Below are 26610 nucleotides of genomic sequence, written 5' to 3'. Positions count from 1 at the left end.
CTTCTATCTCAAGTTGCTTAGTTGGAAAGATTTTTATTCTGATCTTGATATTAGAAGAGAATGAAAATATTTTAATTCTTTAAAATTTAATCCTTACTCTTTTTTAGTATTTAAATTATATTTTAATTTTAATTTTGATTTCGATCATGAACCAAATAATTTTAGAGATATAACCCCTCCAATTTTTATTCCAATCCATTCCAATTTCAGTTTTAATTTTAATGGCAAATCAAATTGTGCCGTAAGTTTCTCTTTTGAATTACACAAAATTTGGCTTTCACAGAATACACCGCACCAAACCAATCACCACTATAAATGAATTCTTCATGCAAAAGATCAACTTCTAAAATGCAAAAAAATTAAATCCAAAAAAAGCACAATAACATGATATTGGAATAAAAGCCTCGAAAATCTAAACAAACTTATTCATGAAATATATTATAAATTTAAATATAAAAACTAGGGTGCCATGTGGTTTTTATTTTATTTCCAAATTTTAAAATATAAATATATTTAGTATAATCAATTATTTTTAAAATATAAATATGATTATAATAATGATTGAGATGGTGATGGTAGGGACATATACAAGAATTATTATGATGGCGGTGGGGGTGACAATGATGATATGACAAAGATCATAATGATGAGAGTGGTTTAGCAAGATGGTTGCAGCGACACGATAGTGGCAACGATGATAATATTAATGGAGATGGTGCCATGGCAACGATGACAATATTAATGGAGATGGTGCCATTGGTGGTAAAAGACATGAGTTATTATTTCAGAAAATAGCAAAAATAAGAATTTCTTAGTTTATTTTTAAAAAAATAAAAAATTATAATAGAAAATTAAAACAATACCATAAAGCGTATCTTTTTATCCCGATTGCTATAATCTTGTTTTTAGAAATAAAAATGTACCCAACATATCTTAGTATTAAATTATATAATTAAATAAAAAAATTTGATTCATGTAAATTTGATTCATTAAGGATGAGCAAACTGTAGAATCAAACTTGACCTAATGAATTAACAAATTATATAATTATGGATTATAGAATAACTTGCCAAGACGCGAAAGCGTGAAACATTGTGAGGACCCATGCGGGCGTGTGTTTAGTCCCACATCGATTATTCGCTGGGTAGATCTTGGATATTTTTATAGGATCAAGGACCCAAATAATACCTTCCGAGTAGCCATTTTGGGTGAGGTCCTGGGTTGTTACAAATGATATCAGAGCGGATCCGGCCTATAATCTATGTGAACTAGAGGACACTACAGCACGGATCCATTGAAGCTAACCACGAGCCGATCATGGTGTTTGTGATTAGATTTGAATAGATTTGAACCCTTAGCCTGACGAGGACGTCAGGGCTTGAACGGAATCTTGGGTATTTATACAGAATCAAGGAATCCAAATAATAACTTCCGGCTAGCCATTTTGGGTGAGGTTCTGGGTTGTTACAGATATCTCAATAAGCTACAAAACGGCAATAAATGAGCCTGTTACACATTAGCTTACAAGCATATATCTAGCAAATATAGTCATAAACGAAATAACCGAGCCTCGTTCTTACGGATTAATATAATTTACTTCACCTGCGGGTTGAATGACAATTTCTAAGAACGACAAGGTGCACATTCGCAGGATTCCGGAAAAACATATCTTCAAACAAGGTAGCGGGCGATTATTTTGTGAAAAAATATCGAGGACAGGGTTTGATGTAAAAAACTTATTTTATTTTATTTTATTTGAGTTTCGGGGAAGGTTCCGCAGCTCTGTCCAATACTTTCTCCATTTATTTCATTATTATTGTCCAAGTGCAGGGATGGTAATATGCGAGGTTATGGTGAGCTAGTGTCTTTTTAAGATATTAGTACACCGTAAGGGCTGATGTTACCTCATCCATCAAACTAGTAAATTCTCAAACACTAACCTAACTTTTTAATTAAAATGATGATATGGCATAACTTGTATAACTCATAAATAGATTTCATTGAGGCTGTCACCGTGTCAGCCGACCTTTCTAGTAACAGCTTTTGTTGTTTATGCTAGAGATGCTCGTTCCCACATTCAACAAGGCTTTAGAGGTCCAAGGGCATTAGGAGAGAGTTATCCCTATTGCATTGCTCATCCCAAAAAGAGAAGGCTGCCCCCAGGAGAAGAGAGATTTTTGAAGTAGGGCTGGATTAGAGATTGGTATATCCCAATTCTGTACCTATTTGAGTCCAAGCTACACACGTATATCGGAAGAAGAATGGTACTACAGATTGGATTGCTTCCTTCACGGCTCATCACTCAGAAGGCTTTTTTTGGATTGACCACGGAGCTGTGCCTATGCCTTTGCGCAGCATTTTGTTTTCTGATTTTGTTAGCCGTCTTCATACTCGTCATATGTGAACCGTCAATGTACCACCAAAAAAAAAAACAAGCTTTATCTATTTCCATTTGGATCGAATCAGGTCAGTAGAATTTATCCTATTGATTGGTCAGATATTTTGTGTCAAATTAGGTCAAGAATATTCTGAACACAAATCATAAAAAAAAAACGTGTATAAATAATCTTTTAATTACAAAATAAATATAATATGCAAGAACATAACAATTAAACAATGCTTGGGCATTATTATAAGCTTACCATGCATAGGATTTGGTTGACAACTTGATAAGTTATAATAACAACATGAAATGATGACTATTATATTTACCATTGCCAATGCAGAAAGAGATAACATAGTGTTGCTTTATAGTAATATACGTCCATGACAACAGATGATATGGTTTAGACTGTCTTCAGAGTTTTTCAATCATCTTAGTTGAAACCATATTCATGCTTCCAGTGTTCAGAACCTCCTATTGCAAGTTATCATTTCGAATGTTCAATTCCACTTTAAATTGTGCTAGGCTATTCTTGTGGTGCACCATTTTTTTAAAAACATGAATAGTCTCCGAAGTATTTTTCAACTCTGGAAATAACTTACATGAAGCAATCTTAGAAAGCAAATCAAGAATTAAAACGAGTGGGTGCTCTCAATATTCTAAGAACATCCATATGTTTCTCAATCCCTAAAAGTAGAAATAGGGGTAGGTGATTTAGGGTTTATATTTGGTTTAGAGGGATCCAACTTATTGAGCAACTTTTCACAATTTCCAATAGCAAAGGGTTAAGAAACGATTGAATCTTTAGAGGAAGCAGGTTCTCTGATACAAACATTGCTCTTAAATTCATCCACTAATGCTACAAGCTTAAAATTTATTGCCTCGATAAGAATTTTAAAATGTAAAGCCATTTTATTCAGAAACATTTGCTTCGTTGCTACTTTGACACTGTTCATGAACCTACAGAGCCTGCAAAATCTCTATAAAGAAGAATGCATTTTTCAGCAAAAGAAGAATGCATTAAGATAAAACGAAAACAAGAGTTATGAACACTAAAAGAACCATGGAATTCACACCAGGAAAAGATCAATATATGATACTAATGTCACAAAATAATCTAGTTATAGTCATGCTAGCTATTTATATCAATCCCCAACAACACTAACCCTAGAAAATTTTTAATACCTAGACTAGTTCCAAAGGCATTCTGCTAATAGTACCAAAAAAAGAATATATTCATCAATGAACTGCAACTAAAACTTTGAAGTCAATTTTTGACCTTGAAAACGTAGGACTAGACACAAGTTGCTATTGTCACGTGCAGATCTCTGAAAGTTCATCCCAATGATTCCGAGTTCAGCAACATCCAATATTTATGAGAAAAGTTATGGCTTACAGAAGCTAATATCTTCTTCATCATCTTCCTCTTCCTCTTCATTTTTTTTATTATTTATAGCACCTTTCACCTGTTTGATCTGGAAGACCCTCTGATTCGTGCTACATTACACTTCCAAGACTTGCCTCCACTCAGACAACATAAAGGGATACCTTTTCTTCCCTTTTATGATCTTGATTTAACAGAGCAAGATGTAATGCACCAATTGATATTTCTACAAAGCTAGCATATACATCTCACTATCTGCAAAAGAACATTCCAATAAGCATAAGAAATCAAAGGATACCTAAAGGTTCCAAGAGAAGTTCATGAAAGATAGCATTCTAGATAAATTATAGGGGCCCTCCGTTGTTTTGAAGTTAAGCAATGATGTCATACCAGCCATGTATTGGAATGGTATGCACCATGTTATGATCTCATATCTGCTCATGGTTTGCTAATTTAAGGCAGTACAGCACCATATGTACCATGAAATGTACCTTGGCATACGGTGGTATAGCATGGTACATACCATGACATGTACCTTGGTATTGGATGGTACGCAATATGGTAGGGTTTGTTCCTCAAATATTTTGATGGTCCAGAACAATTGTCGACAAAGGAAGGCCAAAACGTTTTTTTAACAATTGACAAGTTCCTTGTTTTTTTGATGAAACTCATCCCGATTGTTTACCAATGTCAATCTGTATTTTAAATCTCTGAAGAATATGCAGTTGCAAGCACTGGAATAAAATGGTCCAACTCTTCAATGATGATCAGCTAATCTGAAAAGTAACAGAATGGCAAAAATGACTGCATCAGGCTCATAGCATTTAAGGGGCATGCATCTTCTAAATCTCGACTCTTACAAGCACCAAAAATTACAAAAAAGTATCACCACCAACTGATTATATTGTATCATTATTTGTCCCATTTAACAATATGATAACTTTCTGAGTGATGGCATCTCTACCATCACATCTGATCTGATCATCGAGTGTATAATATGAAGCATCAAAACTAAGCATGCAGACATCTTGAGTATGCGCAAAAAATTGAACCAGTGGCTACTTTCTCAAGGAAAAGAAAGGAAGGAAAAAAATAGATACCAAGTTTTTGGAAGTAGAACCTGTATTTCAGAAAGAAGCTTCAGCAGAAAACTTCATCTATATGTTGTTCTTTGTGGTATGACAAAAAAAATTGCTCTTTTCTCTTGAATTTAATTTTGGGATACTCCTTGCTAAGAAGATGGATACACCAGGCTTGCCCTCATTGAAATTTGAATAAAAAATTGTGAACCTCTGGCTTGAGCCTTTTTGTTCTAAAAGATAACACAATGGAAGTGTAAAATCCTGTTGTAGCTATTATGAATACTCCAATGTAGACACACACAGTAGCAGCACAAATGTACAGGTACCTGTCACCATTTTACTTTAAAATAAGAGCTCAGTCAAAGCAACCTGCATGGCTGAAAGCACATAATACATGGAGAGTTACAAAAATATACACTAAATATTCAACAATGCTGCTTGATATGGGGGGGAGGGGGGGAGTGAAACTTAATATGGAATAAAATCCATCACTTCATAAAGATCAGAAGTAATTGCATTTGTCCTTATCAGCATGCTGGAATGAACCAGTCAGAAACAAACTTAATCATAAGTTTGGTCCGAGGATGATCAGTTTCATTAAATCTATAATCTAAGATTAAATCTACCTCTTATAAGGTTTTGAAAAGGAGAAGGAGCTTGTGTAATAGAAAAGATGAAGAAAAATAATGATCAAGTTTTTCTTCTTCCTTCACTCCCTTCTTCCTCTTCCATTTTACAGATCCTTTTTCAACCCAGGGTTGAACTGTTACCATGAGAATGTGATTGTATTCCTCACACCGGAATCTTTTCAGCAAAATATATAGGAAACTAGATCTAAACTTTATTTTGGATGTATGGGTTTTCCAATGAGAGGTCAAATTGAACACTTCACCACATCACTTAATTAACTGGATTCACAGATCAGAATAAGAGCAATATGCCATACCAAGTGAGAGATATTCTTATTTTAATCCTGAAATAAGCTGCATTGCACTACCTCCATAAACTTTAACATGAAATTTATTTTATGTTTATCATTGCCAACATAAATCTTACATGTTTTGATGCCAATAATGTAATATTTACCAAGTTGCACCTAAGCTAGCAAAAATGTGGCTACTACCATTAAGTAATAATGATGAAGTACTCATCACTTTTACATAACTCACTCACTTTCTTCCCACCCAGGTTGGCCTATTAATTTCTTTTGTCTAGTCAAATCTTGAAACAAGGTAGTCTAGAACAATGAAAGAGTTCTTGAGCATCCTGGCCCCATACTCGCTGGCAATATTCTGTACCAGTACTGTGCCTATATATAATAGGGGTCCCATTTTTCCTAAGAATGATCGGACAGGCTTGTGAGGTGTATTTTTGCTTGTTCTCCACCATTTCAAGATGGAAATGAACAGTTAGAGAGAGGTGAAGGTGCTCGTTACCGGATTTCGATCGGAGCCTGGGAGAAGAATCTAGCTTGGTGTCACTCTTCACCCCATTTTTATTTTCTTCAAAAATCCAAGACTAAATCATGGTTAATTGAATAAATATTGCAGGGATTTTTCAGTCGGTTGATTGACGAGTGTATGATCTTATAATTCATGCTATATAGCATGGTTGGGGATCAGAATCATAGAAATTTTGGGTTTTGGGTTGAACTCCAAAACCTTTCCCAAATTCCATATAAATACTACAATTTTTTGAGCAAACAGTGCCTGTTCAGGTTGATTCTTGGATATGTTGTCGATAGGAGCTAATATGCATAACTACCAGGTTAATTTTAATCCAATTATACTGGCTGGTCATATGATGACCTGCGAAGGTATATGGAGAACATAAGGCAGTATCTCCCCGGGTGCACAATGTCAACTTGGTATCAGCTGAAGATGTTTACTAGTCTGCTAGCCACTCAGTGTTGGATTCAGGTGAGAGGGCTACATTTGTATATCAAGAAACATGCAATGCAACCATCAATTAATTAGGAAATTTCAGAAGCATATTTACTAAAAGCTTAACATAATTTAGAACACAATATATGAAACCTAAAAGAATGTCAGAACTGTTGTACTACAGAAATCAATCTGTCATACTTACTTTGGTGAAAAAACACTCCAAACAAACAAATGGTTCCTCATGAGCAGCAATATAATGGTGAACGCAGTCAACACAACTGAGTTAAGGACCAGGGGAAGCAAACATGGAAATGCAAGCTTCATTTCAAGCATACAGCTCCACTTCGATTTATTTGGAAGTGAGAAATATCTCGTATTTTTCATAGATATATACATCACCATGCTGAGAAATGATAACATTGGTGATGCATAGGTAATCATGAACATTAAAATTCCAGAAAGCACTGTTGAGTAACTTGAGATACCCTGAGAACAATAAAAAAGCAACAGAAGTAGAGGCAGTAACAATACTTGGAGTACAATAAGCTAGTGAAAATATGGTGTAAAATTGGATAACAATTGAAATCAATAAGCTCAGTTAATTTTGAACATACTATAAATGCTCCAGCAACATCAATTGTAGCCAAGCTGTTGCTGTTCCCAAGACCAAAATGACCTGCCATTCCTAAGAAATAGATGGAAGCAACCTGTGCATTACATAGACCGTTGTTAGTCCATGAAATTGTGTAATCAAATGTAATCCTGAAGATCTAAATGAAAAACAAAAAAAGGCAAGCATATATAAATATTTACAGTGATAGGATTGTATTTATATGGTTTTCAATACTGGAGCATATCAATCCATACCAGGCTTACCAGCTTGTACTGGTAGGGACCGTTACTTGGTACACCTCCGTACAATGTGTCGGTTGAAAGAATTGGATCATACTGAACTGTATCAGTTAGATGATCCACCTGATACTGATACTAAAAAACTTGGTTTTATACCAGGAAAAGCAGGGCATGCCCTTGTGGCACATTATAACGTATTTAAATATCTCAAATGCTATAAATTTTCCACTCAACAGTAAACTGTTGAAACTAAAGGGCCTTGAAACAGCATTCCTGCAGAGAAATGATTTAGCAATCTCCAAATCACATTCTTAAAAAATCATAAAAGTAATGTGGAGCTTTTCTATTAGTTATATGGACTTTCAAACATGAAGGCTAGAAAAGCTCCATATTAGTTGAGTGATTTTTTCTTAATATATGAACTTCTGAACTACACTAAAAATGCTAGACCATGTATTCTTAGATCTTTACATGACACACTCTGTCAGACACAAGGCACAATAATACAATTTTAGATGTTATCTCATAAACAGTTATCAGTTTTTCATTCTCAAATAATTCAAATTGTACATTACATTTTATGCTGAAATAAATTCATATATAACCAATCTTCAATGCCATGGACCAGCTAAAATTAAGTGTTTACTATGAATTTACTAATGATATCTGGAATGTTCTACCTAAGGTGCTATACTTGTTCTGGAGTCTGGCTTTTGCACCCACTTCCTAAGCACTTCCTTGACCTTGAAAATTTTCCAAAGCTCTGCTTCCCCCACTCTAGCAACTGACATATTCTTGGCTCATTGTTGAAACAGGTAGCAAAGGGTTAGAGTTATGGTCTTTGTTTGGATATAAAATCTAAACCCCCTAGCAATTGAAATCCACTTTATTAACATTTGAGGTTCTTATCAGATCAGAACCATATGACCTTTAAATGAAAAGGTTTTCTAGATAATGAATATGAGAGATGCGTCTAATAAAGTGAGTTGGTCTTTTTCTTTTCTAGTGGAATTTCCCTGGTGCTTAGTTACCAGAACCAGGTATGGGCATGCAGAAGCAACTCTACCAAAAAAAAAAAAAGAGGCTTAAAAAGCATGTCCTGGGATGAGTTTCCAAGGAGATTGTGAAGTGAATATGCCGTCCTAATTGGAAGATTCCTGCTACTAAGGAATGGTCCTTTCATATTGCCAGATAAGGGATACATCATCATTCTTTCCTGGTAAAAAGGATGGTGTCTGGATGACAAACACACTAGAAGTGTGCATTAAGGAGCTCTCTGAAGTCTGAACCCACCCCTTCGCCATCAATCAAAAGGTCCTGCCTAGGATGAGGGCCAGTGATGTGAGGTAGTCAGGTTTAGCATGCTGATATGAAAATTAATCATCTATTTTAGTCAGATGAATGTATTGTAGCTGCTAAGACTAATCCTAAGCAGCATTATGCAATTAATCCATGATTGATGAGTAATTGACATCTTAGGTCTTCCAATTTTCCTCCTATATACCATAGACCCAAAGGTTAGTACCAAATGTAGTCAAGAGACATGGAACTATCTTGATAGTCTGATTTCTAAGGAGAGAAATTGACCTAATAAACAAGAATACAGAAAGCTTGTCTCATGTTGAATGAAAGATGGTCAGTTGAAAGAAGACTTCCAATGAAATCCAAGAGAAACTCCAAGCCCACTCAATGCGGCAAATATTCTTGACCCACCTTTTAGTGACATAGATGATCCCTCTAGAAGATCCTTAAGCATTTCAAGAAACTAGCAAGAGGTTTTTCATGGCAACCTAGCAAGAATAGAGAGGTAAATTGTGGGTAATTAATATAACAATACTCTAATTGTCGACAGGCACTCGCAAACCTGGCATGCCCTCTTATACACAATATTATATCTTCAAATACAAGTAACCAAACACAAACTGAGACATTAGTGACAGCCACTATAATATCACCAAGTCCAAAAGGCAACTTCACAAAATTGGGTCCACCTCCTTAAATAGGTCCACTAAGGATCTCAGTAATCATTCTGAAAGAACATATATATGAAAGACAAGGAGAGCAACAATGCTCAGTAAAAAGCCATAGTAAACAAGATAAGGTCAAGCTTATTAAAACAATAAAAGTAAAAAAAATAAGTTTTGATGCTTAATGACACTCCAACAGTTACAAAATGACATTTCCAAGGGGTTGATACGGCACTTATCAATGGAGACTTTCTTTACTGACCAGTTTCAAACTTTGCTTTACAATAAAAGCCAAATTCTTTTATATTTGAGACTTACTTGCCCACAACTGAAGCTAACTTAATACCATAGTCCGAAAGTTCAAATCATGAGTGCAATAGCTAAAGTTGAAAACAATAAGTGGTTGTCACTTGTGTTTAGAAGTTTGCTTTTGAATGCCAAAATTGTAACCGTGGAAAAGCTCAAATAAGATGTTGTGGCTTGATGCTTGTGATAGCCATTGATAGACGCAGAAAGCAAATAATCATAAAACAGGGAACTATAAAGTTCTCATATGTAAATATTGATCAACACAGTAACACAAAACACTTATAGTCAAAATGAATAGTCCAAGATATTCTCATCACGGATTATATGAAGTAACTCATGGAAGCAAAAAGAAAGATGATAATTGCAGTTACTGCATGTATACAGTGTATGAGAATAAAAATTTTAGGGAAATAAGATTTCTGCTTCAGAATGCAAAAAATAATCATTATGAAACAAATAATGAGAAAATTTAGTAGCTGACCTCAACGCACTGCTTATGATGTGATCCGTCAATTGAAAAATAGATCATGCAGGCTAATAATTGCAAGAAAATCAGTAAAACAGGTATAGCATTTATTGGCTGCTGCAGAAGAAGTTGCAGAAGGCACCAAGAGGCAACATATGTTGTGCCAATCATGTATGTACAATCTTGAAAACCCAGCAGGAGAGAATCACTTCTCATATTGGTGGAATGGCAGTTCAAGCTAGTTTGTGTCATCATGTGGGTTTCCTGACAAGGAATAGGTACAACCCATGGTGATGCTAATACAGTCAACATCACCGTACTCCCAATGTTGATATAAAAGATCTGAGCTATTGAGGCAGCACTTTGATTGATTGGCACCATATTATCGCTTTGATTTTCTATGATATGCAGCAAGACCAGGAATCCAGACACAAAATGGCTCAAACTAACTAAAAAAACGAAGCCTCTCTTCAATCTTACTATGCTAAGGGCAAATAAACTCGGCATCATGACAATAAGTAGTGAGATTATATGAAGAACCTTTATAATAAAAGAACCAGCTTGGACAAGCAACTTTGACACATCAGGAAGATGAACCCAGTTCACTCCACCTTGATGCCAGCCTCTTAGAACCCTCGCACAAAAGAGAACAACAAGAACAGAGGATATCTTATAATTTTCATTGTTAATCATGGGAATACTGCTTGCAACACTAATGCATGATTGATGGGGAGTAAGCTCTTCCTCTCTTCTCTTTGATGCTTGTCTTTTGAAAAGCAATTGGATTGCCGAAAAGAGAAACAACAAATGCAGTGTGGATGTCAAAAAATGCCATGTATATTGCTCTTCTTCCACCATGGAGCTTGAAGTGAAACTGAGAACATGGATTATGATCCCAATAAAAACAAAAATTTCATCAATATGGCAGCTTCGTCTAGACTCTTTCAGTTGAGAACAGGATTCTGTTTGGGTAAAATAAACTTCTCTTAACAAGAAAAATAGAAGAATCAGCAGAAGAAAACATGATATGAGCATAATGGCAATTCCTGACAGAAGCAAGTTGATGGGTTTCTGCACAGATGCGAGACTGTAAGTTATTACCAGTCATCCTAACCTGAACAAAGTCATAAATCATCCCCACTAATGGATTAACTCAACCAGGAATAGAAAGTGAAAATTACATCAGTGGCTCTACGAGACAACCATTCACTGGCACTTCTTAGAAAATCATAATAAGATTCAACAGCGATCCTTAGGTCATCAGTATTAGATCTGCAAAAAAAGAAATTACTAGTAAATATCATTAACCTGTAGAAAAAAATATCGATAAATCTATGCTGGGCTGGGTATCTAATATCTTACGTGAAGCTGGAACCCTGACGAAGTTGCCACATATTATGAGCAGCTGTTGCTTTTGAAAATAAATGACAGAACTTTTCCTTAATCCTGCCTGTAGATCCATTAATTTGCAAACTTTGTCCATCACCACCACAACGCAAATCTCCACATAGTAAACCGGGTAAATGTGCTTGCAATAATCTTAATAACTGCCACGCATTCAACTCTAATGCTCGTAACTTTTGCTCATCTGTGATCCAAAAACATCAGTAATGAAAATGCTAATAACTCATAGTTTGTATACCAAGAGAGGAATTGCAGAGGTAAACCTGTCAACTGACAACTTTCCAAAATTAAGAGATGCATTTCAAGAACACAGTCAAGTTGTTGTTAGTCCATTTTCTAATTGCAATACAACCATTCATAGAATTTAGAGTTAATCTTCTCCAATTTTCGGATTGTTATTAAAACCACAAAAATTCAAATTGGTGTCTTTTCAAATATTTATCACATTTGCACTAAAATCATTAATGTGTTCTGTATAGACTACTGAGGCCAATTAGCATGTGTAGTGGCTTTTCTCTTGCGCGCAAGCGCACGTGCTCTCCCTATGTGTGTGTGTGACAGCATTGACAGTAAGAAAATACTCGCAATTTGCACTTGTTGCCTTTTAATCCATCTGCTTATATTATTAACTCATCCACTTGAACTCTCTTTCGTGCATCACTCTTGCAGCTTCCCTACATGTAGTTAGCATCTAGCAGTATTATATAGAGATGAATAATGGCATGGGCATGCTTTTCACAATGACATATTCCTCTACTCCTATATGAGTCTCTACACTCATTGCATATATAGAGTTTGTAATTATCCACATCTTATTCAAATCAAGGTTGAACATTGATAATACAATAATAAGAGAACTTTAAATAATGGCTGCTATTTAGCTGTTATTCTATTATATATAGCCATCATTCAACACTCTCAGCTAATTTGAATAAATTAACATTTTTTTATTCAAATTACTATGTCAGCAGGAAAAGACTTTTTTTTTATTTAGTGAACAGATGTTAATTAATAATCTGTTGTTTTTTTGTTATAACTTGCTGATAACAGCCAACGTAACATACATCAGTTTACTCCCAAATAAACCCAGTATTGACTAAAACTGGGTATATAACAGCGGTTATCTCTGTTACAATAGAAAAATAGTGGTCCATAAGGGGCCCCATTATTTGTGGATATCAGTGCTATCAAAACCTTGGTCTTAATCCACCTTCACAGTGAGCCCAGTGATAATATATACTTATTAGATGCCCTAACAGGGGCATTCAATTGAAAACTTAATCCTCCAATTAAAAGTTATTGGAGTCTATATTGCATAGATAAGTAGCAACTAAAAAGGAAGTAAGAAAACAAATAAAAGATAAAATAAGCTTATATATTGCCATATATTGTACACCATATATCACAATATTCATACATCATTATATGATGCTCTATGATATGTTATATACAAGATTATGCTACCTCCCATTCTTAGGGGCGGATCCGCAGGGGGTTTGGAGGGGGGCATGGATGGGCTGGGGTTTGTTAACTTAGTAGATTAGCTAGATACATGACCATCATGAATTGATTAGAGTGACCTCCAAAAATATTGCTATCAAGTCCTTCCTTTTCTTACAGAACCTCACCGTCCACTACTCACTTCTAAAATAACTAAATTAAATCTTTCCTTGACTGATTTCAATCAAAATCAAATTTACTCCCACCTAAGACCTGATAGTCATGCCCTCCTTAACTCTCTCTCTCTCTCTCTCTCTCTCTCTCTCTCTCATCTCAAACATTGATGCCCCATATAATCAGTCATAAGAACTTATGAAGAAAAATGATCTGCTATAACTCTCTTTACTTCTATTTTCACCAAAGGTCCTGCCGAAGGAGAGGGAGAGAGTAGAGTTTGGTTTTAAAGTAGATGAAATTCAAATTCATTTTCTCCTAGATGGATCATGTCCTAAGGTACATAAAGAGAATTAAAAAGTTTGTAGATTGGGGCCTTGCACTGTTGCCCAGTAGTAAGACAATATATAGGTAGTAACTTTAGTTTTTTTTTCCTTTCAATTATTAAGTATTTTACTTTTATATTGGATGCAGTCATCTTACAATATTTTATATTCAGCTAGTGCTTGCCAACCCTAGGACCAAATCCCGGTTCCTCCCTTGACCATGCAAGTATCTTTTTTCATATCCTTTTGTTAAATTATATAGCCATACAAGATCCCATATTTCATGCTTGATACTTGCAATCACATTTTAATGTCTATAAAAGAATAAACAATTTACAAGTGTTACCTATGTCTATTGACACATTGAAGTGACAACATCATGCTAAGATGGATCATTAATTATAAACAAATTTTTTACTTCACATCAAAAAGTTCGTGGATTAAATATATTATACTCAGGAAAACAAGAAATGACACAGGAAACAAAAGCAATTAACAACTATGCAAGTTATAATTTCCCGCAATTTCAGCTGGAATATCAACATTGGCTTAACCTTTTCACTGAAAAAAGAAGATATTTGACATTTTATTCTAAAGTAAGATGACTCAAGACCACTTTTAATAAATGAAGAGCATGAACAATAAATTTGCAATTCTTCATTACAAAGTTGCACCCGAGCATTTGGGTAAGAGTTGGAAAAAGAATCATGTTATGCAATTGCATTCCTTTGTTTTTCATACAATAAACCAGTACATACAGCATAGAAAATCAAAACAGAAAAAAGACCTGTCAAAGAATCAAGCATCTTCGGCAGCATAACTCCTATGTTGTTCTTTGGAATTGGAACTCCAAATAGAAGAGCTAAAGTTGGTGCAATATCTACCTAAAACGTGATCAAAGATTAGTGAAAAAAAATCGAAGGAAATAGAATAGCATTTTTAGATTTCCTTAACAAACCATCTAAGAGTTTGACACAATAAACAAACCAAATCAACTTTCCATGGATATATATACAGAACTTGCTTGTTGTATGCATGCATATAAGCTATCAGAGTTGAACTGTGTCTCATATCTGCCAGGAGTACCATCAACACCTCAAATAATCAGAAAGCCTTCGGTTCAAAATAAAAAGAAAAAACAATCTTAAAATCTGTTGGCTAGAAAAAGTGATTTGCTGTTGATGTGAAGAATTATCTTAGTAGGGTAAAATAACAAAGAAGAAAGCTCAAGTTTACCATTTGAGATCTACTCCGTGGATCTGACTTCGGTACAGATTTTTATGCAATACCTTCCAAGTGGAAAATGTCTTCAAATATTTGGCTTTGCTCAGTTGAGGGAAATGTACTAGGAGATCAAACCTTGCTTCTTTCTTTGTCATGGTTAGTGGCACCTTGCATATTTGTTCACTGGTTGCATGAGCTTAAACTGCATTACCAAGAGGGCAGGTCTCTGGACCGCCAATTAGCTATTTGGTAATCATTGCAAAAGCCCCTATTTGTCAAAAGGTCCCATGGTAGGAATATAACATCAACTAAAAGGATTGACATTAGGCTAAAAGTTTCTCATGAAAATTCTCAAACCATGTTAGCATATATCATGATCCTTGTTAGCGAGCTATAGGTGGGCAAGGATTCTTAATTGAGGTTGACTAGCCAACTTGTTCAAAAAATTTAGAATTTTATTTATAGTTCATTTGAAATGCCAATAAAGTTTATATCTTCACCTATAAGTTGTTACGAACACTTCATAGACTACAGCTGTGTTTATTTATAGCACTGCTGGACATATGAGTTGATAAAAATGAAAGCCTCACAAAGTCTACATTTGATTGTTGTATCAGGTTGTTAGAACCTGGTTGTGATGAAATGATCTTGTTATAAGCAAGAAATGAGAAAGATATGATGCTACAACTAATGCATTCTTAGTGCAAATGAGAGTAGCATTATTACTTGGAAAGCTTTATGGGCATAGGGAGAATAATTTGAGCCTTTAGACCCTAGGCCAATAAAAAGAAGCAACGAGTCAGTTTCTTCATACGAGGATCCTCCATGATTCCCTCCATCAGTCATTCCATGGTCGCTAACTACCACCTGGGGAATAAGAAAACAAGAAGACATTTGTTATCCATACCAGGTCCATTTTATTTTTCAATATCAATAAGCAAAATGTGTGGAAAAGGACATCTTCCTAATGATACCAAGATAACTTATCTGCATTTAAATTCATTCTTAACTTGAAATTATTATTTAATCATTTTTTAAGTTACACCTGCACATTCACAATCTCCAACTCTCTTCATCCACAACTCTCTACCTTTCGCCCTCTACCTAGTGTCAAAAACTGTCTCCTTCACCTACCCACCACTCTACACCTCTGTCTGATGCCAACAACCACCTCCTCTATCACCTCATATTTCATGGCCTCCATCCAATGTCATCTTCATCCATCTGATGCAGCCACTAGCCTCCACTTTGTGGCCCAATCCATAACCTTCTCCAAGTATGCCCTTCCTCTCTGATCTAGGATTTCTTCAGAAACATAAATCTTATATCCAGGTTTACTCAAAATCACTTAGGTCTCTTCAAGAAACACTCTTCTCCCTTGGTTTCTTCAAAACCCAAACCATAGATCCAGTTAGAGAAAATCCCTACAAGCCCCCTCTTTCTCTCTCTCAAGTTTTTCCAATACTACAAATCCTAGATCTAGGAATCTCATAAGCTCTCTCCAATTTACTACTTGCTAGTTGGCTTGTTAAATGAGTTGCTACTCATCGATCGGCTCATTGCTACCTGACCAAGTTGACCAAACCTGACTTGACCTCACTTGGTTTGCAACCCGAGCTATAAAGAATAAGCGATCTCATGACCAAGTCCAAATATATGTGAGGTCCATTCTTGCCAGTGGTTGAGGGTCCTCGACCTTGGGTTGGGCCTGGGTTGGCCCTTGACCAGACTAGCCCAAGTTACACCCACATTTAGGCCAAAAAAAAAAAAAAATCTAGGCCTAGCCCAACCCAGCGAGCCAAATACCCTGCTTAAGCCCGCCCAAACCGAAGCAAGCTAGATAAATGGAAGGCATTGAATGCCTAGGTCTCCATTTACAATGTAAGCATAAAAACAAATCCAAAGAGACAAGGTGAGCATGACAGAAATGATAACATTAAAATAGATTTAGCAAATTTAAAAAGGATGAGGGGAAGGGTGATTCGTTAAAACTTGTGAAAAATTGCACCAACTATAGGTAAAGTTATAGACGACGATGGCATATATATTTCTAACAAAAATATGAGTAGTTTTAGTAAGAAGAGGGTTCTTGATTTTCAGTTGAAGGGTATCATCATAGCTTTTTTTTAGACTCTTCTTAAATCTAGGAAAATTGAGAGTTTCTCCCTAATTGCACAAGCTAAAACTGTGACATATAAGATTGGTCCCCTTTTTGGCAACTAGCCACAGACTTAATGGCAAGCCCCCCTCTTGCTTAAATTTGCCCTGCCAAGAATTTGATATCATTTGCTAAGATTGACATCAACAACTAGTCATAATATCTACTAAAAACCTTTAATAAAGCCTTCTCAGCTTTGAGCTTTCCGTATAGTGGACACCATATTTGATGGGAAAAAGCTTCGATGATGATGACGACATAATACACAAAAGAAGGAAATTATTAGAAAAGCATTGAGAAATTCGATAGTGAAAACCAAAGCAGTCATTTACACGACTGAATAGGAAGGGCAAACAAATGCAGCTCCAGATAGTCAGGTAACATTCATTGTTATGGCTATGTTTATGTTCTATTTAGCATGTTTATGTTTTATTCAGCATTTTCAATCATATCTTCTATAACCATGTATTAATCACAAATCATGCTAGTTATGTTTGTTGTGTCCACAAATCTTGCATCTGATTTATTAGTGTTGATATTTTGGTATCACAACTAAAACATGCTATTTAATGAGTGCTCTAATAATCTGAAGTAATTGACATTAACATTGAACTGAGAATACAAAGGCTGAGAATTTCTTTTTGTAGATTCCAGAATTATGAAGTTGATGACTTCAATGAGTTAAACCTAAGACCATAGTACATGGTGTAAAACAAGGGGAGAAATACTTTACAATCTCATAACAAGCTTAGAGGATGTCTCTAATCTATGATCTTGCTTAATGGATATGATAAGTTTGTGAAAAATTGTTCCTTTTGGTAATCAATGCACATATGTTCTTGATTACCAAGAGTGGATATGCATCTTTAATATGGATGTTGGCTAGATTTTTTCTTGATACTAGCATATTACATACACATACTTTTAACATGTCAGAACAAAAGAAAATGAATACGAACCAAAAGAGTGCGACTAGTAGCATTGCCTTGATACAGAATATTGCGCACGTGAATCATCTTAATAACCTCATCCATCTCCTTCAGCTTTGGGGCCATCAATATACTGATATTTCATATTTTAATTCAAATCAAATCCAAGAAAAAAATAATATATAATATCAATATTTATAATGTTCTGAGAAGCAGATAGAGAAACAACCTTTGACGTCCACCGATATGACCAACATGATCCAAGCCTAGATAATGAAGAATCTGAAATAACAATTTGAATAAGAAATTGCACCAAAAAGAGGAAACTTAATATTGAATGTGATATCAATAGGCAATCTGATATACTCTAGTGATTTAAGATTATCTCTAAAAGATTTTTGTAGATGAACCGGACTACAATTTTATAATTTATTTGACAAGTGAAGAAATAAGAAGTATCAAAAGCAATGTGTCATCAACCGCATTAAATGGCTAACAATAAGTAAGGATGGATGAATGTACAACAACTCAAGCACAAAGTTACTCAAATGGTTAATCAAGATAACCAACAATAAAGCCGCTTGAGAAACAAGCAGTATAACATAATCAAGTAACTATTTTAAAATAGAATATTGAAATCATTCAAGGCCGAAGCCAATATAGAAATGAGAATAACATGAATTTTGAGAACTCTAAAATATACGAAGAACATTACAAGTGGTTGTGGCTGCAATATGCAATATAACAGATATTTGACTATGTTCTCCATTTTTCAACATTCAACAAGTTAATGTACATGCACCAATACTCCTAGTCTTTTCTTTACTGAACTCGATAAAAATGAATACTCAAAGTCTCAAAGGATCTTGAAAAATAAAATAAAAAAAATGAAGTTTTAGAGAAAAACAAACTTCCGATACATCTCTAAATAATTAGCAACCGCACGAAACCTAGTACAACTAGAAGGATCAAAATATCATGCTTCACTGGCTTACAAGATTTGATAACAGATTGTGGATGCTGACGGGCTCAATAGACTTTAGGGGCACATGTGGGTATGAACGTGTTCAGTTCAGGACTCATTTTGTTAACTGAAATAGGTATGGTTTGGTTGCTTTGTTTTTTATGCTTAGATCCGGAATTTCAACAATTTTTCCAGTGGTGCATCCATCTTGTCAAAACTACACGTCGACGATTCAGGTCTAGGTTTGGAATCTACACCAAACCCATGAGTCCATGTTACATAGAGTTTGAATTGGGTTGGTTCCACATTGGATCAGGATTCACCAAACAAAATGCATCCTTAACACATTTATTTGGGTTAAGATAGAAATTTTATTATACCGAGCAATTGCTAATCTGCATCTCATAAACATAATTATACATAAATATACATATAAATATATACATATATATTATAGGAAAAGTAATAAGAAAAAAGAGAGATGACGCAATATGATGGCTACCAACCAAGACTACACTCTATCTTTCCCATTTTACTTGAGAAATAGAATAGGAATATCAACATCTTGGTTCAAACCTAGGACTGTTCCCTAGTGCATGCAGTTTAGAAGAGTGCCAACCAGCAGACTCAAGCCTGTTTGCAGACTTTTTTGTAGCACTGATCTGAAAAATATTTGCAAAATAAAAGAATCATCATCAACTATAATTGGAACTTGATTTTAAAGACACATCTTAAGAGATAAGAAATTTGAGAGAAATATAGCTTTTCCTAGATATAACAAACTTTTTCAGATCTTTGACATAAATTTTCTAGGGGAAAGGAGAAGAAAGGGGTCAGTGCTGTAGATCAAGTCCCCTAAATAGTGGATTCACAAGATTCAAGGAAGAACTTGTTAAAACATAGCTTAATTTTGCAATCATTGAGATCAGAAAAATTTAGTTGTAATCCTTTTTATACTTAGTAAATTATAAGTATTATGTTGGTATTTGGTATGTTAGTAATCACAAAAGAAGTTCATTATAAGCAACTTCATGGCAATTTCATAGATATTAACATTGTTAGGTCTTTATTAATTAGGTTGTAATCAAATAACTAAACATTTTGCTGAAAAAAAAATGTTGTCGATTTTAGAGATTTCCATGATTCGTTATACTTAAAGGCTCTCATCTAGAAAATGCCAACACCATAATTCTGAAAATTTTAAATGATTTAACAAGCTTTCGATTATCTAATACATGTTTCCTCGGATTACTCTAATCTTATTTTTGATTCTTTTAATAAAAATTTTCTATTTTTTGGCTGAAAGACTGAAACTTGAGCTAAAATTGCTAGAAATTACCGAAATTGTTCTAACTGAAACTTCATGCAGCCCACTGAAATTGAACCAGAACCATGTTTTCCGACCTTGCTTACAAAGATATAAGATTAAGAAAAGGGACAAATAGAAGATATTCTATAACAATGGAGTCAAAATATAACCTATGTAGCATGAAGAGTAAAATCACTCAAAATAACATAAAGCATCAATAAGTTAAAATTGTTAAGGGAGTTGAGAAAGCCTGTTGCTCTGTTCTAGAAATAAATTTTACATAAAAAGTTTTTCAATGCAGTGTAAGTCTGCCCTAATTCTAGAAAACTAGAAAAGTATGTTTTATCTAGGACATATAAAAATTGGAAATGGCTATATTACCACCGCTCATTTTAACTACAAATCGCTTTTGTTAACATAACAAGGGATAGTGAAGAGCCCAAGACAATATAAAAGCACCAAAACCTAAAAAAAAAAAATCACATATGCACATGACAAGGAGCACACACCAAGGAACACCATGAAAAATATATGGCTGTGCTTACAAACTCAACTGGATTGTGATTCTGTTATCCATGTCAATGAGGAAAAAAAAAGATACAAAGAACAGATGTAAAAGAGCTACATTAGATGACAAAAAGCACAAGAGCACTAGGAATAAATTGACAAGAACCATAATATACCAGAAAGTCCCAATCTTCGGCAGCAAGTTCGACATCTAGATGACGAGAAACATTAAGATCAACTCCAACTGTATCTTTCACCTAAAATGACACAAGAAGCCAAAAAAAACAATGACTATGGTGAATAGTTGCAAAGGAAAAAGGAGATTACAACTACACCAAAAACAAAGTGACACATTATTTCAAGGAAATATACATCTACATATTAATAAATGGGCCAAACTCAACATCAATGATAATTAATTAATCAATGAGATAAGAGTAAGGCAAATGGAAGCCTACTACATAGGATGACTCAACATGCAACCGTCCTATATGCCCTTTTGTCCTTCTTTGACCATCTTCGACCAATCTTCTGCCAAATCTCATCTCTTTATTTCTCTCTCCTTCCAAATATCCAAAACAAGGTACGTAGTCTTGGTGTCAAATTGCATACCCGAGGGTGACCAGCACAATATGGTACCGACACCGGTACTATATCATACATCCTGTATTGTTACACAAAATAAACCCTTGTTCCCGGTGTTCAAGGTTTTTAAGCTTCCTTTACTTAGTTTTGAGTGGAAAATAGGGCTTTCTAGTTTTGCCAAATAATTTTTTTCTGTTTTTTGATAACCAGGGCAGGATAAATCCATGCTAAAATCCAAGTGAGCACGGGGCTTGCACCCAAGTCCTTGGTACAGACCTCCAAAGACTTTACCAACTGCACAAGTTGGCACCCTCTGCCAAAGCAACTTTTAACAGAATATTTGCAGAATTAATAGTCCAGAAGAGAATAAAAATTTGGTGCTTCTCAAATTATCAAAATCAATAACATATTATTCCACTCATGATCCGGAACATACAAGAACTAACCAGCTTAATGGAGTAACAGTTTTAGAACAATGTCATGTGGATCAAAATTAACAATCTGGACTTACATAAAAACTGCTCACTCCATCTTGTCTAGTAAATAATTTAGGGAACAGTTTGATCCAAGTCTCATCACCAAGCATCACCAATTTCCAACCAATGCGATAGAACTGATCTGCAGAAAAGATGGATTGAGAATATAACAGAGTCCAAGACATACCAAACCCAACCATCTTTAAATCAAGATTCTACCACAGTAATCTATTTGAACTAACCAAGAAGATTGTCATCTAAAAAAGCTTGAGTGTTAAAATTGAGTGCCACGTCCAAGAAACCTCCAATTGCACCAGAAACCATTGCCTGCAAACAATACATACATAAGGATTTTTCAAACCATCCATAACAATCTGCTGCTCAGCAAGATAATTTACCTTTAACCTAGGCATGGTAACTGTAGGAGGTGCAGCTTTTGCATGATAAGCTGTTGCCTTTCCATTGGTCAATAAAGATTGCATATATGGCATTGCCTCTATCATAGCCTTATTTGGTGGCTTCTCATCTCTTCCCAATACAAATTCAGCAGGTAGTCCATCAATGACCTAAACTGACCAATGCATAAATTTAGGGGAAAAAAGTTAAAAACTAGAAAAACAACAAACTGAATTCCTCATGAAAAGGATAACACTTTAGAAAATGAACTTTGATTTCATAAGGAAAAACATCAGTTTTGGGGAACAATAGGTCCATACCATCAATATCAATCGATCATATGATGGAGGTATTTTAGATATTTCCTGTGAAAAAATGAATGACCAGAATGAAAAAAAAAATTAGAATTGACTAAGATTTCAAGGGAGGAAAAAAATGAGAATGATATATGATTTAATTTCCTTCCCGTAAAACGAATATATGAAATTATGGAGCTAATAATTTTAAATCACATTCCATTGTCAATAGACATCAGATATGATAGATGAATTCAATAATATCCTAAGTAATTTTTCTTTTATAGGGTGGGCAACCACCATATTGGCAAAAAAATGACATCATTTCAACAATGAAGTCTCCAGATGAAGCAAACAAAATAATATGAATAGATTTCCAGCCATGTTATTTATTATACGCTAGATTGTGGTCACACATGCTGGTGGCATGCTAGCCTAGCATCTGCAGATGGGAAATTTCTGATGTAATAAATGCTGGTGGCAGGGAATATAGGCCAGGAGAGGCACGCGATATTTCATTCAAAACCATGAATGTACTTGCTGACCCCAAACTGAAAATCTCTCTACCAACAAGTTCCTCTCATCCTCCAATTAAGAACATTTCAAGAGAAGCTCTGTTCCACTATTGAGGACATAAATAATGTCAACCATGCATACAGTGCTATTTTCAATAGTTTTGATTTTTGATAATGGTGCCAATTACTCTTGTCGGTTTTGATACGATCAACCCTCACACTTCAATAGTTTTCTTTAATTTAAAACTCCAGGCTTTACTTATAGCACCTCAAGATTCTGAAAAAAAACTCCTGATGGAATTTTACTAGTAACCTTTACAATTTGGTGCAAGAGAATGAGGTTGCAGCTGTCTACATTCTCTACATTCATATGTCTAAATACACTGAAGTTTCCTGTGGCTGTTTTAAGATATAAGCTTCGGTAACTGCATGCAGGGATTTTCTCGAAAGGCGTGCATGTCTAGATAACACTAAAAACAAGCAAAGACGGATTGGGAATGCTGTGCCACCTATATTGGCATATGTACAAGGGAGAAAAGTCAAGGAAGCATTTGATGTGAAGATGGTTTTGATTTGAAGGTCTGGCTCCTAATCTTTGCAACATATATCAATATCAGCTTTTAAGTCTCCAAACTAGTATATAAGGGTTCTGTGTACAGAATATACAGCATTCAAGGTGCCACTCTCTATAATTACTTTCCCTTCTTCTTTGTGCTTGTGGAAAGGAAATGACAATTTAGATTTGTATAACTGTGAAAATGTTAAATATTTCATATTGTGCAATGAGTGTTGACATTAAGTAATGGTTTCTAAGAACAAATGCATAAATTTTATTCTAAAGAAAGTGTCTTTCTGTTTGTCCGGTCTCCCATCATTCTTAGTTTAAAGTCACATAAAAAATCAACACCTGCTCCGGATGTACATGTTTCTGTAATGCAGGCATTATTGGGCAGATGAGTCACTCCACTGTTGAAAAATCAATAGAAAGACTGGACATGAATGTGCCAAAGAATCCTGTCTCCAACTTGGTACGTCCTTCCATCCTTAGGCCCCAAGCCATTCAAAATACTTTCTAGCGATTGTAACTCACACATCAGCTCTTTAGGGAAAGAGAATATCTAGAGTTGAAAGAGTGGGACCAGCACTCAGATATTGTCACCTTCAAGCTTCAACATTTGCAGAAGTGATCAGGAGACATTTTGACGAAAGAAAACTCACCTATTCGACGATCCAACTTGGACTTCTTCATTAACAAGAACTAGTCCCTCCTAACCAGAAAGGTTCCAGGCTTTTAACAGTATTCTTCTGCATAGAAGAGCATCTAAGAAACTAGTTCTGTCCAATCTCCTGAACAATTTCCCCCTATTATAGGATCCAAGGACTTGAGAACGCCAAGGGAAGTCCTGAAGAGAAAGGAATCACCAACCCCATTTTGCCAAAAAAAAAAAAAGCTCTATTCACATCTGCCTAATTCTTAACACTGAAACCTCTTTCTCCATTTAGATTTACTGAAAGTTAGCATGATAAAAATAGGTACACCATGTGATACATAAAAGGCACACCACATTTCATTCAAAATGTAGAAAGTGATGGGAGCCATTTGTAGCACTGTCAATCCATCGCATTGTATCTTCTGTAGAGATTTCCCAAGCAAGAAGGAAATAATGAATCGTATCCACTCGATTGTTACAGAAAAAAATGAATGGAAAAATTGGATATGAAGGCACTTAAATACGGGTTCAGAATGAGGCTTCATTCATAAAACTCGCCAGATCATAAATTTATAACAAAAGACAACAAAAAGATTAAAAAACAATAAGGTAAAGGAAAGGTTCAAACACTAACCTTATACAACGATCTAAGCTGATCCGGGGGAAGTTCCGTCTCTTTACCATCCGAAGTGGAATTACAAGTTGGCATTCGATAACTCTCCAGACCACTGCAAATTAGACCAAACTCAAATTGGATTTTATTTGCGAACGAAATGATTTTTAGTTAGAAAAAAAAAACAGTAAACAAATGAGGACAAAACTGACCTAAATCCGCGGAGAGTGGGTTTAACGGGAAAGAATCCGAACACAAATAGCGAGAGACCGAGGATCTGAAGCGCGACAGCAGCGACTGTCCAAGCCGTCAGCCTGGCGCAAGACAAGGGCGACGGCATCGTTGGAGAGGCCGAGAAAACCTTAATTAGGGTTTCTGGGAGGAAGGAGAGGTGGGTTATGGCCTTCTCGTCAGAGCCCTTTGGCGGCGAAAGGGCGGGTCGAGAAGGCTTCGAGCGGTAGATTGGAAGAGGTGGAGTGCGATCTATAAAACCAGGCTAGAAAAAGGGCGTAACTTGTATCTTATAAATAATAGTCATATCGCTCTGACCCGCAGAGGAGGTGGAAATTCTAACAGCGCTTGGGATGGGGGTTGGAAGATGCCGACGGTCGGACATGTCTTAAGCGGCGTCACATTAGGATGGTTGGTATTATTTAGTAGAACAAATTACAAGCCATTAATATATTTAACGGAAATTACAATGGTTTCAGCTCGCCTACAATACATTAAATGCAGAATAACGGGAAAAGATAACAACCGCCGTAACATGTTATTTAGTATTATAATGATAGCAAAAATTATGACTGTTATTCTCCTATGTATTTTTTTCTCTAAATAAAGTGATTATTTTTTTAAATCTAAACTTTTAGCCAATTATTTTCTCCGAAAAAAAGGTTGTATTGTTTGAAAACAATTATTAAGTGAACGATGATGCAGAAAATTAAGCGGTTATTTTTTTATGAAAAGCAGTTATTTTTTTGTTATAATGCAGTTCTGACGAGCATAAAACAATCATAATTTTAAGATTAAAAATTTGAAATAGCATATGGAGGACAAATAATTGATATTAAAATTATTAGAATAATTAATAATATTTCAGTTGTGTTTGTTAATAATATAGTTACTGTAACCTTTAATATAGTGAACAACAATAGAAATCTAATGGTATTATTTGTTAAAAATTATTGCTCATTAGGTCAAATAAGCAAAACGAATGCTAGACTTATCATTATGCACCATATAGGTGGGTGGGATATACATATGATATACACAATGATTAATTAGATCAAAATCTAGTAGATTATTTATCTCATAATCTTTCGCTTTAGTCCTCCCATTCCTTCTCTCCTCTTCCAATTAAGCCTTTACCTTGGCATCCACTTCCACCTTTAATAGTTTGTAGTCGCGCAGTTGGTTCTATATTGTTGCGCTCTTTGATTTTCCAAGCAAATGTTGTGGCAATCTTTGAGCATCACAAGTGGTACTAGAGCTTAGACCACGAAATATGTAATCACAGATGGAAGGTACTACAAACAAGATAGCAAGTCTTAATGGCTCGAATTGATTGATTTAGAAGGAAAAGATTGAAGATATCCTTAATTTTAATTATTTGAGTCATATTTATTGAAAGAGATTGCACAAAACCAGTAGATATGCCCGAGGAGGAGTGGAACAAGATGAACATTAGGGCTATCAGCTACATCGAGCATTGGGTGGATGATTCTATGGATCGTCATGTAGCTAATGAGGTATCA

General features: G+C 35.1%; 1 protein-coding gene across 13 annotated transcripts; it reads right to left on the bottom strand.

Annotated features, from left to right (window-relative positions):
* Nucleotides 1-3429: 3429 nt before the first annotated feature.
* On the bottom strand, nucleotides 3430-25464 carry LOC103695446 (GPI ethanolamine phosphate transferase 2). Of its 13 annotated transcripts, XR_005515126.1 has the most exons (19): nucleotides 25069-25462; nucleotides 24878-24971; nucleotides 22542-22586; nucleotides 22224-22391; nucleotides 22068-22152; nucleotides 21861-21967; nucleotides 20941-21021; nucleotides 18214-18266; nucleotides 18015-18117; nucleotides 15624-15764; nucleotides 14461-14557; nucleotides 11692-11917; nucleotides 11511-11601; nucleotides 10345-11400; nucleotides 7350-7442; nucleotides 6938-7221; nucleotides 4888-5175; nucleotides 4453-4543; nucleotides 3430-4022 (listed from the first exon to the last, which is right to left on the bottom strand). XR_005515126.1 is itself a non-coding variant. In XM_039134196.1 (17 exons), the coding sequence occupies exons 1-17, from the start codon at nucleotides 25194-25196 to the stop codon at nucleotides 5123-5125; spliced, it is 2919 nt and encodes a 972-aa protein (XP_038990124.1). In that variant the 5' UTR covers nucleotides 25197-25464; the 3' UTR covers nucleotides 3430-5122. The 13 variants fall into 13 exon arrangements, 5 of the variants coding, with proteins under 5 accessions (XP_038990124.1, XP_026656329.2, XP_026656331.2 ...); XR_005515127.1 differs by lacking the exon at nucleotides 4453-4543 and having other exon boundaries at nucleotides 4888-5189; nucleotides 25069-25464; XR_005515122.1 differs by having other exon boundaries at nucleotides 4259-5175.
* Between the last annotated feature and the right edge of the window lie 1146 nt (nucleotides 25465-26610).

This window comes from Phoenix dactylifera, chromosome 15 (genome assembly GCF_009389715.1).
Source record: "Phoenix dactylifera cultivar Barhee BC4 chromosome 15, palm_55x_up_171113_PBpolish2nd_filt_p, whole genome shotgun sequence".
Lineage (NCBI taxonomy): Eukaryota > Viridiplantae > Streptophyta > Magnoliopsida > Arecales > Arecaceae > Phoenix > Phoenix dactylifera.
This window is presented reverse-complemented; position numbering and strand designations above follow the sequence as displayed.